Genomic DNA, 14236 nt, shown 5'->3' on the forward strand with positions numbered 1-14236 from the left:
TGCGGCCTAGTCCCTGTAGACGGGGCTGACAAGGCTCCCCGAGTCCAGGAGGGGTGGAGTGGTGTCTGAACAGAGCACCAGCGGCTTCCCCACAGATCCTCGACCTGCTCTCCTTTGGGTCTTTCGGAGGCCCCCGACCTCAGTTTTTCAGGTGGGAACCTGCAGAGTGGGTAATGTGGCGGGATTCGAGGGCCTGCGGGTGGAGACTCCTCGGAGACTGCAACGCTCCAGGCTACCGGGCCGGCCCAGCATGAGGTGGCCTCACCCGTGAGCTGGCACGGAGGACCGCCTCCGAGTGCTTCACTGCACCGCTACCGACTCGCTGGAAGCCTGGGAGGAGGCCGCTAAACATCCCCGAACCTCAGTTTTCTCAGCACAAAGGGGTGAGGGGCCTGGCAGTTTCTTGGTGCTTGCTGGGCGCCTAATGAGAAAGCCACCTGAGACCCCCAAGAGTGCCCAGGGCGGATCCGGGGCTTGAGGTCCTCTTGCATGTCTTGTGGTCTCACAAGAGGACCCACCTGGATTGGGCATAGCATGTGGAAAGTGCCTGTTGCTGGCTAGGTCAGAATGTTGGCAGAGCCACACTGCTGGCTGTGTGGCCTTGGATGGATCACTTTACCAGAGTCTGGGCTTCCTCAACTGGGAAACTGGGCTTACCACTGTCTCAACTAGGAGCAATATTGTAGGCTTAAGCGTTGACTGGGCAGTGCTGCCCTTTAGGGTTGTGCAGAGAGGGGATACCTAAAATCCACACACTTCTTGCCATGCTTTTTGCCACACCTGTGCCTAGACCCAGGACAGCATCTGCCCACCAAAGGTGCCAGTTTTTCATTTACAAAGGTGCCCAAGGCCCTGCTTGACACAACGTTGCTACTGTTAGCTCTGATGATTACCATTACAAGGAGGAGCTCAATAAATTGATCAGGAAAGTCTACCCCTCTTCTTCCCAGTGTATCAATTTTCATTGTCTTTTTAAAAAGTTTATAGTCTTCTTTGACTTGGGTGAAGTTGAAATGGACACCAGTAAAAGTGGTCATGCTATCTGGCCACCTGTGGGCAGCTCAGGCCAGGGCCAGATCCCAGTCACTTCCTGGGACACCCAAGCTGCATGTTCCAGCTAATACAAACACTTCGGCTATTACAAGGTCCTGGGCTAGCAGCCTGACATGGAGAATCTCCCATTTCACTCTTGCAAAAAACCTGAGATAGGATATTATTTTACCCTTCCTTACTGGCCTTACTCAGACCTTCCACCACACTGTCCCCTCCACCTGCCCCAGCACACACAATCATACAGAGCAGTTCACTCACTGCTCACTGGAGTCATGACCGTCCCCAACCTTCGCTCTTACCCACTGGAATGAAACGGGGTAGGTTAAGGGAGTGAAGTGCCTACTGAGCTACATGTGCCCCCTTATGTTTCACAACCACCTGGTGACAGGGATTGTTAAACCATTTAACAGCTGAGGAGACTGAGGATCCATGAGCTGGGAAGGGGCTGACCTGGGCCAAAACCAGGGGTGTCTGACCCACTCCACCACCACCTCTGAGTTCTCCCTGGGGTGGTGCCTGTGCCCTTTGTCTCTCTTCCCAAAGTCGTCTGAGGTTCTCTGCTAAAAATGAGATTGGAATGTTCCCCTACCTGGTTCCCAAGAATCAGAAGAGAGAGAAACCAGAAGAGTTGGGTTCCTACTGGTTTTGTGCATGTGCGCATGCAGAACTCCCACATCCACCCAGCATCCCCATGTGGCTCCCGCACTGTGGCAGTGTGATGTTCTTAGAAGCAAGAATATGATCACAGCCCCCTACCTCAGGTGCCCTCTATCCTCTCAGCAGCCCCAGGTCTGGTCTCTGTGGCCCCAACCAGCTGTGTGGCTGGGGGCAGGTCCCTCCCCTTGGAACCTGAACTTGTAAGGCAGCTGTCTTCCACTGGGGATGATACCCTCATCAAGCTTGTACCCAGAGCCCCTTCCTTTGATTTTGTATTCCCAGAATCTCTGTCTACCTACCTTTCTAGCTCATTCCCCCGAGGAATAGTCTGGGAACAACCCCAGCAGCACCCTGAAGCTTGCCCTGGCTCTCCAGGAGAACTGATGCTTGGCCAAGATGAATAAGCCAAGTTCAGACTTGGCTTCCATAGCAATTAAGGCCCACTAGTCCCAGTCCAGCATCCCCACCCCTCATCCCACTTTTCTGCCCCCTCTACACCTGCCTCATTGGTCATCGAGCCTTTTCCCTGCCACACCTCTGCACATGTTGTTCCCCTTACCTGGGAGGTCCTCCCAAGTCCTCCCACTCCTGTCCAAGGAGAACAGCGCAGTGGATAAGGATGGGAGATGAGGGCAGGCTCACAGCCAGGCAGGCAGCTGTGGATCTGAGTCCTGACTTGGCTATTTCCTAGCTGTGTGACTTGGAGCATGTGCCTTAGCCTCCCTGTAAACAGAAATAGTAACACCTCCCTCCCTGGGGCACTGTGAGCATGAAATAAAAAAACCTCAGAGAAGCAGAGCCCGGTGCCTGGTGAGTGCTCAGTGAACAGTCATTATCATTAGCACAATGTGGGGCACACGGTGGGCATTGGGTAATAGTAGCCCTTGTGTCACAGCCAACACTCTGGAACTGCGCATCTTCTCTCCTCCCTTGACTCTTGACTGCCCACAAATGAAATTCTAAATCCTCCATCCAGCATGTTCCGTTAGCACAGCCCCACCTCCTTCCTGCCCCTGCAACCCCTCTTCTAGCCACTCAGAACCCCTCCCTCAGTCCCCTGCTGACTGCCACCTGAGCTTGTGCTCAGCCTCCCTTCTGCCTAGAACACCTGCCCCTTCCTGTGGGGGATTCTGACACAGCCACAGCAGCTCAGCTCCTATGCCACCTTCTCAGTGACGCTTCCCTCACTTGGCCACCTGCCAGTGCAACCTGCTCCACAGCCCAGTAACTCTCTGATCCTGGCACACAGGAAGCCGTGCTGTCATTAGGTAATTTCGTCTGTTGTCTACCCGACTGTGAATTCCACCAGGCAGGGAACCAGGTCTGACTGTGTCTGTCCCCAGAGCCCACGTGGCATAGAGTCCGTGATACCCACAGCGCACAATGGGTGTCAGATTCAGGTCCCAGCCCGCCGCACATCTGTCACTCGCTCGCTTGCTTGGGGGCTGGAGACATTGCACACATGCAGGAACACATGGGATTTGTGAGGGCAGCTGAGCAGCAAGGTTTATAGAGGAACCCAGGGCACAGCAGGGTGAGTATCTTCAACTGGATTGGCAGGCTCAGGCACAGCCAACCTAAGCTGGAGGTCAGAAGCCCATGGCCACTTCACTCCCCCAGGGGCACAGTGAGGCGGCATGATGAGGGGTGCCCCAGGAAGGGTGGGGCATGGGAGTGGATTTCCCTCTATAAGCCCAGGACAGCTGGTGCTGAGGGCCCCATTATTCTGACTGGGGCAGGGGTAGGGGTTATGGGGGCCAGAGTTAAAGAGGGGAGGGGCACAGCCCATCCAACATGTCCATGTGGTGTGGCTACATGCCAGCAGGTAGAGTCCCACATGCAGAGCTCCCTCTGGACTGCAGGAGGTGGGGGACCTGGGTGGGCAGGTGGGCACAGCAGCAGGGGGCCCCAGGAAGCCTAGTCCAGTGGCCCCTGGAAAATGAGGCGGACGCAGCCATGCTCACCAGTGAGCCAGGCCCCACAAAAGGGGCAGGCAGCATGGAAAGCGTGTGTGCCGTGGGGCAGTGGTGTCTGGGCCCAGTAGCGGGCAGTTTTCTCAGAGCAGACATGGCCACAGGGCGCAAAGGCATGGCTGGGCGGCCCAGGGTCCAGGCAGAGGCCAGCCTCTTGGCCAAGCCACAGGGGCACATAAGGCCCCACAAGGCGACAAAGAGGACACTCTCGCTCCTGGGGTCCCCGCTCTCGCCGGCAGCCCCAGCCATGATAGCCATGAACGTGGCCGCAACGGACGTAGACCCACGGCTGCTGCTTGTCAGGTGCTGTGCGGCCACGCGCCGGACTGGGGAAGGCCAGGGTGCTGAGGCCCACAGGGCACTGGGGCCGCGCCGCATTTGCCTCCTGCCTCTGGGCTTCTAGCTGCTTCAGCGTGGGTGCCCGCAGCAGCCCTGCTGGTGTGCGCCACAGCAGCGTAGCCCCACACAGGTCGATGAGGGAGCCGTCCTGAAGCATGTTGGACTCGTTTTCCACCTGCCAGGGGCAGCAGAAGGGCCTTACTGCCAAGAAGCCCCTGAACACCCTGCCGTTGGGCAGCCATCACCCCAGCCAGGCTACCCATCCATCCCACTGAACCTCCCTGGAGATGGCACTCTGGTTGGGTGGGGCGGGCTGGGATAGAGGAGCGGGGAGGGCTGACAAGCCAGGTGGGAGGGCCGGCAGGTGCTCCCAGGCCCACACCAGTCCCTCCCTCTCAGATCAGAAGGTCTGGGCCAATATGAGGTTTTTCTAAAACATTTTCCCAGGCTCTCCCCTAATAGCTGAGGTAGGAACCCTTCCATCTGAAACACTGAGGACTCAGCCCAAAGCAGCTGTCCCCGGGTTAAAAGCAAGGACTAGAGAGCTAGACTGCCTGGGTGTGGATCCTGGCCTCTCTCGTTACTGACTCTGTGTCCCTGGTAGAGTAGCTCAACCTCCCTGTGCCTCAATGGCCTTATTCCTCAAGATGGATTCCACTTCCCAGTATTTCAACTGGTTCTCATGAATCAATCAATGTAAACACTTGGACCAGTGCCTGGAAGTCAGGTGTTCAACACATGCATGCTAGTCAAACATTCACGTGCATGATTTTTAAAAAATAATGTTTCCCCAAATATCCTGAGTAGAATTGATGCTCTCGAAAGATAAGCCACGTTTTTCCCTGAGGTCTTGCATCTCCTGTCCCAACTCATCTACAGGAAGAGCCCTGTGGGGGCCCGTTTGACGAGTTTGGCCACATGACCCTGAACAAGCCCCTCCCTCCCTCTAGGATCTCTCCTAGCTCCTAGCAGTTCTCTGATCTGTATCATGTGGCACATTTACTGTCACCTGTGGGAACTACACCCTTTCCCACTGGAAGAGCATAATAAGCTAAACCTGTCTGAACGGGACAGACATCACAAACTGCCAACACTTGAGGCTATAACTGCTCACACCTAGGCCAAGTGTCACCCTCATAAGAGGGTGTGATTTTGTAAGCTGCTGCATCCTTAAAGCCACTTAGTACTGCACAATGGGTTTCTGTGCTGTACTTGCCATTACCCTGTGGACCACCAGCCGCATGTAGGCTATGCTTGGGGACACTGGTCTGGTGCTCATGTAGGGCAAGTGGCACATGCCCCTAGATGGAGCCTGTTGGGGCTCCCTTGGGCAAGAGGCCTGGGGATCATCTCCTGGCTTGGGCAGTGGGAAAGGCAGATTGGCGGGCCCAGGAAGGATGAGGGGTGGGCAGGGAGTGGAGCAGGCCACCTACCAGCTTCCCCCGCTGCTGTGCTGAGCGGCTGTCCCTCAAGGTATACACATTCCCACAGACTGAGATCTCTCGCCAGACACCTGGGGCCGAGTCCTCAGAGAAGCCGCCTGCTGGGTGCATCACCAGGACCCCATTGGTGGTTAAGCCGTCCATCAGGCCGTCAGGGGTCCGCCATTTGGCCGCCCGCTCCTGGGACCACATGTGGGATCAGATCATATCGCCAGATAGCCCTGAACAGGCTGCAAGCCAGGGATGCTGCCCCTCTACCCTCAAGGTCAGAGATGGCCCAGAGAGAACTGGAATTGTGGAATTGGCACTGCATGACCTTGGGCATCACCTGACCTCTCTGCTCATTTGTTAAGTGGGGTTGCTAATCCCTGCACAGGTCAGAGTTACGATTACTACAGACTGGTCCATCTCTCCAGGACAATGGCCCCCTCGCCCTACCCTTAGGCTCACTCTCAGATGAAGTGCTGGTCCCTGCGTGGGGGCTCACTCACTCCAAGGAAGATGTTGCTGGAGGCATCAAAGCCAGCGGCATAGATGCGGGCAGTATAGGGTGGCCGTCGGTCACAGAGGATGCGGCAGGCATAGCGGGAGATGGTGCTCTGGGCAGAGGGGCCCTCAGCAGCCCCTCCTCCAGGGGATGTGTCTGTTACCACAAAGTCAATCATGTTCTCCGTGGAGCGACCGATCTGTGAGGAAGGGGAGCACAAGCACAGGATGCTGTGCACAGGTCAATGCCATGGGCTGCCCACCCCAGGAAAACTCTGCATGCAGGGTCACCAAACACTGAGGGGGGTGCAGCACTATCCCAACTCCCCAGCTCCTCTGAGGTCCCAGCTGGAGTCTCCAAGCCCAAACACCAGGGTCTGGGACTCCTTCTCTGTCTCCCCTACAGCTCTGGGAAGTACCCCACTCAATAATAACTAGTTCATTTGCTGACAGAACAGTGAAAAGGTGATACCCATGGTCTGGGAGTGCTCAAATACTAGCAGCAAAGAATGAATTTTTGCAAATATTTATATATACCATGCTAAGCATTTTATGTACAATATCTCAGTTCATCTTCCCAACCATTCCATGCGGTGGATACTATTATGGGTCCACTTCACAGAGGAGGAAATTGAGAACCAGAGAGGTTAAGTTTCTGTGGTCAGAGTCACCCAGCTAGTAAGGGATGGAGGCAGTATGACTCTCACGCAGCACTCTGAACCCCTAAGCTCTGTGGCCTCCTGCAACCTGAGTGTCTGGTCCTGGGTTTTGAATCTCGATACAGCCGCTGACTTGCTGTGTGACTCCAGGTCAACAGTCCTTGCTGGGACATCCTGCTTCCTCACCTGACAAGTAGTCACCTGCACTGAGTGGCCCTCAAGCCCCTTCCACATGGCCGTTGGTTCTTCAGGCTCACCCTGCAATGCCTGCAGAGCTGTGTCAAGGCCTGGTGGCCCAGGGACCAGAGACTTGTGGAGGGGCCTGAGCATACCTGGAACATGTCTGTGTCGCTGTCATGAGTGTACTCGACTATGACCGAGTGGCTCCGAGATAGTGTGTATGAGATACTGTGCTGGCCACGGTTACTCAGGGCCTGGGGAGGAGAAAGGAAAAGTCACTTCCCAGGGTATGTGGCCTGAAATGTGAGCCTCTGAGCCAGAAGCTAGAGCCCAAGGCCCAGTGGTCACTTCCAGGAAAGGGGCAGTGCTTTACACAGTTACCTTCTTTGATCCCTACATCCACCCCAAGGAGGCATAGTTATCATTCCCATTTTATGGTTGAGGGAACCACAGCCAGGAGAGAAGAAACTGGCTTAAAGTCACACAGCTGGAAACAGCAGAGCCCAAATTCTAACCCAAATCTCTAAAGCCAAAGTCTTTTCCTTTGCCATTGCTGTGTGACTGCCACATCCTTCTCTGAGCCTTGGCTACCTCTAAATGATCCTCATTGTTTCCACCCAATGGATGTGGTCTGGTTGTTAAGGAAACACTTTACAAACTGTAGCACCATGTACACTGCAAGGGGTCTCCCATCAGCACCATTTCTGGTGCCCAAGGTAGTGGGTAAAGACACAGAGGGCTCCCTGCTCCAGTGCTGTGGGCAGGGTGGACTGGGAAGGTTGAAAGCTGAGACATAAGCAGGGAGGGCAGGATGAGCGCCAGGTCTGCTGGGACAAGCTGCTTGCCTTGGATACGAGTGGTGTGGAGATGTGGTGCATGACGTCCGGCTTCACTCCATTGGCATGTGGCCGGCGGCTCAGTGCCAGGCGGCTTCGCCGGCGGCCCTTGTCCCCATTTGCCAGACATCCATTGTAGCTGTGGATATGGGGGTTAAAAAAAGGGATGCAGGGAGAGAGAGGAAGTGAGCCCTTGAGAGACTTGGAAGAAGTGCCAATCTCTGGGCAGAATGTACCTTAATAAACAAGCCCTGGAACCACCCCAAACCAGAAGACTCTACTACATCAAATCAGTGTTTTGGGGGAATGGGGTGGGGGTCAGAACATCTTCAAAAGGCCCTTCATTCAATTAACCAGTGTTTCCTGGACACCTGAGCTATAGCTGACCAGGTGCTGGGTGCTGGGGTCACATAGATGATGCATGGAAGGTCAGTTCTGTGTCCTCAATGGTTGGGGAAGGGGATCCTCAGCTTTTCAAGGAACCTGGGTGCCACATGCCATGACCCAGGCACAAGTCAATTGTATCCTAAACCTGGAGATAATAGAAAGGAATTCTGCCCCACGATCAGGTTTCTAGGAGAGGGAACAACTATCCTGGGCCTTGAAGAACTGGAAAGGATTCACTTTTAGCAAACTATCATTTACTATACTACAAGTACTACTGGAAACCAGAATGAAAGGAAAAAATAGACACACAATGCCACTACCTCCATATATCCATACATGTCAAATTTCTACCTTCCTTCCAGCTCTTATCCGGAGGGAATGGTTGCGGAAGGCAAAGATGGGATGAGTCATAGCCTTGTTCTCTGCCATGTACTGGAGCCTCCTGTGTTCCTGGTGCTTCACATTATTAATTACCTAATGGAATCTGTGCAATGTCCTGCCAGGTAAGTATCTTTCTTCCCATTTTATGAATGAGGAAAATCGAGGCTCAGGGAGATAAAATAACTTGCCTGAGGTTCCAGGCTTGTAAGTGGAAAAGCCTAGATTTGAACTCGGGTCTGACTCCAGCCTGTCTTGCAGAAGCCCTGTTAGATGGAGGGCTTACCCTGAGCAAAGACCCCACTCTAGGTCTAGGGGTTTGATGAAATCAGGAAGCAGTGACTTGGATGGTGCAGTGCACTAGGGGCAGATGAAGCTGGTGGAAGGGCCCTAAACACCAGGTGGAGGGAGGCTGCACTTCATTCTGTAAGCAGCAGGGAGCCACAGATGGTTGTGGAGCAGGGAGTGACAAGGATGAACAGCTGCCAAATCTAGACAAGGACTACTTGAATCAGAATTTTCTGGCAAGCTTGTTAAAATACAGATTCCCTGGCCCCACACATGGAGATTCTAATTCTGTAGGTTTGGGGTGGGCCCGTCAATGGGTATTTTCAATGCACTCTCCAGGCGGCTCTAATGTACACAACAGCTTCACTGCTCTGCAGAGAATGAAGGGCTTTCAAGAAGGCCTGTACCCTTGGGTCTACACTCTCCCCGATCAGTGGTCTCACCGTCAACAGGAAAGCCAGCCCTTCCTGTGGGACAGCTGCTCTTCTACCGCAAGCTTCCCCAGAAAGGCATCATGTTTGCCCTTCTAAGTTCCTCCCACATCTAGGGGGTGGAGCTGTTCCAGACATAGGCTAGGGGTTCAGATGGGCCTGGCTTATCTCCTGACTCTTCTACTTATTATGTGACCTCTGTAAAATGGGGCTAATTTGTCAGGACCTACCTTGCAGGTCCACTGTGAGAACCAAATGAGATTAAAGCATTTAAAAATGCTTGGCACAGAGTTTATGTATAGCAAATCTTAGTTTAGCTATTATCTTTTTTTAAAAGCATATGACATGAATATGTCAACAGTGGCCATTATTATTTCTAAATAATTGTCATAGTGATAACATAGCTTATTGGATATTTTCTTCAGGGCACATGGCAGAGAGAGGCCAAAAAGAGGTATGGATAGGGAGGAAGAAGAGGAGCCTGTGCCTGGTGGAAGAGCTAAGTGGGTGGTGCAGAGATCATGGCCAGGCAAAGACACAAGGAATTAGGTCTACCCAGCTACCAACACATCGCTTCCTCTATCCTGGCCTCAGTTTTCTCGTGTGTAGTGTGAGGGTCAGCTGTGGCTTAGTGAAAGCATACTAGACCTAGAGTAAGAAAGACCTGGGTCCAAATCCCAGCCCTGCCACTTACCAGCTGCGTGCCCTTGGACCAGTCACTTCCCCTCTCTGAGCCTCGGTTTCCTCACCTCCTTCCTCACAGCATCTTTGTGAAGATTGAAATGAAATAATGACCATGAAAGGGCTTGGCACAGGCCTGCCTCCCAGAACACTTGATATGTGCCAGGCATTGTTCTATGTGCTTTACAGAAATCACCTCATTGATTCCTTCCAACAACCCTCTGAGGAATTATTATTATCATTCCTATTTATAAAATGGGAAAATGGAGGCACAGGAAGTTAAGCAACTTGCAGAGGTAGGATTTGAACCAAGCAATTTTTCTGGAGAACCAGAGTTCTTCACCCTGGTTCTCCACCCCAGACTACACACACTAGGTGCTCTATGAAAGGCACTGGTGTTACCTTTTCTGATCAGAAACTTAGGCAGTTAGAGCTGTCTCAGTAATTTATGAAAAATAGGAAGATAACAACTATGAATTGAAGTAGGTTTGATCAACTCTGTCTCTCAGTCAAGAAGGTGAGGAAGGACAAAGAGGAGGTCATACATGGGGAGGGCTGGGGCCCTTGGTCTGGCTGCCCTGGGGGGTGCCTGGTGCCCTGCCCCACCTGGACCAGGGATGCTCACCCCAAGACGATGAGTTCACCATACTTGATGGGCTCCTCGCCTGGCTGTGCATCTTCACCAGAAGAAAGGACACAAGAGCTCTGGTTCCCAGAATGCTGGAGGTCTGAGGTTCGTGGGGACCCCACTTCAGGGTTCCCTTCCAGCACCATTCTGGGCAAAGTGGGAGAGGAAAAAAATAATTCTGCAGCCTCCCACCGCAGCCCTCCTCAAGGCCATCTCTGGCCTGCCGCAGGGCCACCTAGGCTAAAGCCAGAATGACCTTTTACCACCTCTGCTGCCATGGCAACCGGTTCACCTCCGCCTCTCTTAAATTGCCCAGGGTTGCTGAGATACCAGGGATAGAAGACGGGTGGGATGGAACCAAGAGGGGGGCTGCACAATGGACCAGAGGGATGTACAACCTAGGGTGGCCAGAGGCTTCCTTTTGACCAGGAACCCAGTCAGGGATGTGCTTGGAAGAGGTGCACCCCAGGAATTGGGGGCCCTTACTCCTCATCTCAGACTCAGTTCCTGTGTTTAGCTCTCAGCCCCAGGACCTCTGAGTAATCCTTCTGTCAGGTTCTTGAAATCTATTTGTTTATCTTAACCTGTCTGCCCCTTTGCAGGTCTAGGCCTCTGTCTCTCTTCTTTCCAATGACTCTGTCCTCTCTGCTGCTCTCCCTTTCGCCGTCTGTCTTACCACCCTTCTTCCCATCTCCGCCTGTCTGGCCCCCTCCCGCTCCCCATCCATCTGCCTCAGTCTCCCCATTTTGGCCCTGCGGGCGAGCCTCTGGACCTCTCCCGGTGCGCGCTCCCTCCCTCCCCCAGGTGTCTGTCTGCAGTCCCCGGGTCTCTGGAGGCCTATGGGGGCGGCGCTCCCCCCTCCGACTCCGGCTGCAGCAGAGCCCGTCACCGCAGGAAGGCTGTTTTGGAAAACATCCCCGCGCAGGAGGGACTGCGCCGGGGCAGGCCCGCGCCCCGCGCGCCGGAGAGGCACGACGATGGCCCAGCGCATACGCAGATACACACCCGGCGGCCCCTCCACACACGCGCGCGCGCACACAGTCCCGCACACCGGGACCCGGTGGGCAGCGCCCGGACAGGCGCAGAGCCCACCCCGGACCCGCGACGGCAGGCGCCAGCGCGCAGCCACAGACGCCCGCCCTCGGACCCACTCCCCCAGCCACTCTCAGACGCGCAAACACGCCCCCCGCGCCCGTCAGGGCCCGCCCGGCACAGCCCCCGCCCCCTGCGCCCAAGTGGCCTTACCTGGCGGCGCTCCTACCCCGCTCGGCGCTGCTCCCTCTGCGCCTTGCGCCTGCTGGGCCCCGGGGCCGCTGCGGCGGGATGGGCCCGGCCCGCGGCGGTTCCGCGCTGCCTCGTCACGGGGACACCCGGGGCCTGGGGAGGGGGACGAGCACCACCCGCCACCCGCCACGCTCCACCTACTGTCTCTATGCCCCGCCCCGTTTCCCCGCCCCCAGGCGAATCCCGCCCCACCTGAGACTCCGCCCCTTGCGGCTAACAGTCCTGGTCGACGGAACCCCACCTCCTTCTCGGGAGACCACGCCCCTCAGTTGACCACGCCCCAGGTCATACGAAGCCCCGCCCGCCACTGTCTCAGGAATTCCCTCGCGCTTCTTCGCTGGTTTGGGGACTCCTCTGTAGTCTACAAGACCCCTCCCCCAGTTTGGGCTCCCAGACCCCGCCCACATATCTGGGGACTTCCGGGTTCTCCCGGAGACCTGGGCGCTCCCTCCCCCACCTTAGGCTGGGGGCTCTCTACCTACCTCCTGAGACACCGCCTCCCACCTGAGGGAAGCTGCGGAATTAGTGGAGGAGATTAGCGGGGGCGGGCAGAAGAGAGAGAAGGGAAACACTAGGGGAGGCGAAGGTGGGGGCGTGCGTGCGCAGGGCGAGAAAAGCTGCGGCGATTGACTGGAGGCGAGCACCCATCTTCCAGCCCGGATACGCCGCAGCTGGTTGACCTCCGGCTTGCTCTGGGACCCCAGCTGTTCAGGAATAAATACCTCAGTCCTTCCCGCCGGCACGCACACACCACCCGAGATAACACAAAGGGGGCGGAGACCTCGGGGGCCTGCAGCCCCTTTCGGGCCTGGGCTTGCGAGAGGTCCGTAAGTCTGTGCCAGGTGCTGTACGCTCTGCCTTGAGCTTAGTTTGCTCAAATAATTCCTGGGAGGCAGGCACGACAATCGTTTTACAGATGAGAAAACAGATTTACGAACCTGACTTGGTCATGGTTATTTTGCTAGAAAGGGGTCAAGAGTGGAACTTAGATATCTAACTACAAAGTCGGGACCCTAACTTCTGTATCTTGTTATGACTAGGGTTGGCAGGAGGGGGCTCAGATGTGCATCGGATAAGATCTCTACAGTTTATTATCTCTTAGTCTGTTTGGAACTATAACCAAGAGGGAGGGGAGGCCCAGAGGGTGGACCCTTAACCCGTGTCTTGGAAGTGTGTATTTCACTGAGGTAATCCAGGAAGGCTGCACAGAGGAGGTGATTTTTGGCCCCAGTCATGAAAGATAAGTGAAAGTTTGCCCACACATTCCTGAGAGGAAGTATCCTTCCCCTTCCCCTACCTTGTTGCTTATGAAGTTCTCAGTTTCTGAGACTCCCCCTGAGCTCCAAACGTCCACACACCCCACTAACTCCCCACCTAAAAATAGTCCAAGATACCAACTGCTTTGCCAACTGTTCTGGGCCCCAGGAACCAGCTGACATAAGAAAGTAGCCGACGGCATATCCTTTAGGGACAAAGGCACTCATTAATCAAAGAGAAACTCCCTGAGAGAGGACAGAGCAGTCTGCATTGTTGGGCTGGCAGCAGCTGACTATAAAAATTCTGCATAGGAGGCCAGCTTCCATTCCTGAATGCCTACAGTATGCCCACCTCCATGCCAGGTATGCACAGCCCAGTGGTACATAGGGACACTGGGACAGTCTCACTACCCTTTGCACTTCCAGTTTCTAGGACACTGCCCACCAAAGCGGACCCTCAGTGAACGCATGCATAATTACTATTAGAATCCCAGTTTACAGATGAGGAAACTGAGGCTTGGGGTGGGGGGTGGTGCTGGAGGTGGAGGGGTGGATACTTGCCCCAAGGCACACAGCCAGACAAGGTTGGAGCTGAGATTTGATCAGACAGAACTCCAGGGCTATACCACCTAACACCAGACTGCAGGGAGGAAAGGCCAAACAGGATTCCAGGATTTGCCATATGAGGCAGAGATTTATCCTGTGGTACAGCACTGGGATCTGAGCTGCTTAGTGGACCTGTCCAGATGGAGCACAGGGACCTTGGAGAGCCTGGGGTGGGCCTGGTCCCAGCATTGTACCAGTAGGGAGAGAGAGAGAGTTGGGACACCACCAGCAGACATAGATGCCCACATGCCAGCCTTGCTTCTGGCTCTAAATATTGTGCCCTGTCCCAACCACTCCAGCTTCTTAATCTCTCTAGGCCTCAATTTTATTATTTATACAATGGGAATAATAAAAATGCCTACCTGTGGTGGGATGTCTGAAATTCCTTTGTTCAGCCCCTCCCCTTTCCTCAATCTAGATCTTGACCCTATTGCTTTAAAAAAAACAAAAAGGCAAGAAAGAAAAGAACAAGGTACTTTTATTTCTTCAATACTTGGGTTCAAGTGCCTGAAGATGAGGGGCTGACATGAACAGTTTGGAAGCATATTTGTGTATCTAGTTGAGAAAGGATGTTGAAAACAACAAAACAAACTAAAAGCAACAAACTAAAAGCTCTGGGCTAAGAGACGAGGTGAGAAGGAAGAATTCCTTGCTGGGCTCCATCTCTGAGGC

At 54.5% G+C, this 14236-nt stretch overlaps 1 protein-coding gene across 3 annotated transcripts; it reads right to left on the reverse strand.

Annotated features, from left to right (window-relative positions):
- Positions 1-471: 471 nt before the first annotated feature.
- PELI3 (pellino E3 ubiquitin protein ligase family member 3) lies at positions 472-11844 on the reverse strand. Of its 3 annotated transcripts, none has more exons than XM_036995448.2 (8): positions 11664-11844; positions 10416-10565; positions 9804-9875; positions 7635-7764; positions 6942-7043; positions 5956-6150; positions 5456-5644; positions 472-4197 (listed from the first exon to the last, which is right to left on the reverse strand). In XM_036995448.2, exons 2-8 carry the CDS (start codon positions 10562-10564, stop codon positions 3628-3630), a joined length of 1407 nt encoding a protein of 468 aa, XP_036851343.1. In that variant the 5' UTR covers position 10565; positions 11664-11844; the 3' UTR covers positions 472-3627. The 3 variants fall into 3 exon arrangements, with proteins under 3 accessions (XP_036851343.1, XP_036851344.1, XP_036851345.1); XM_036995449.2 differs by lacking the exon at positions 11664-11844 and adding an exon at positions 11424-11577; XM_036995450.2 differs by lacking the exon at positions 9804-9875.
- Between the last annotated feature and the right edge of the window lie 2392 nt (positions 11845-14236).

The sequence above is a fragment of the Manis javanica genome, chromosome 11, assembly GCF_040802235.1.
Source record: "Manis javanica isolate MJ-LG chromosome 11, MJ_LKY, whole genome shotgun sequence".
Lineage (NCBI taxonomy): Eukaryota > Metazoa > Chordata > Mammalia > Pholidota > Manidae > Manis > Manis javanica.

Coding starts and splice junctions, on each gene's coding strand:
- PELI3 (XM_036995448.2), bottom strand. CDS start 10,564: ATGGTGCTGGAAGGGAACCCTGAAGTGGGGTCCCCACGAACCTCAGAC. Junction 9,876..10,415: donor GGTGAACTCATCGTCTTGGG/GTGAGCATCCCT, acceptor ATCTTCACAAAG/ATGCTGTGAGGAAGGAGGTG. Junction 7,044..7,634: donor CCACACCACTCGTATCCAAG/GCAAGCAGCTTG, acceptor TCTCCTCCCCAG/GCCCTGAGTAACCGTGGCCA.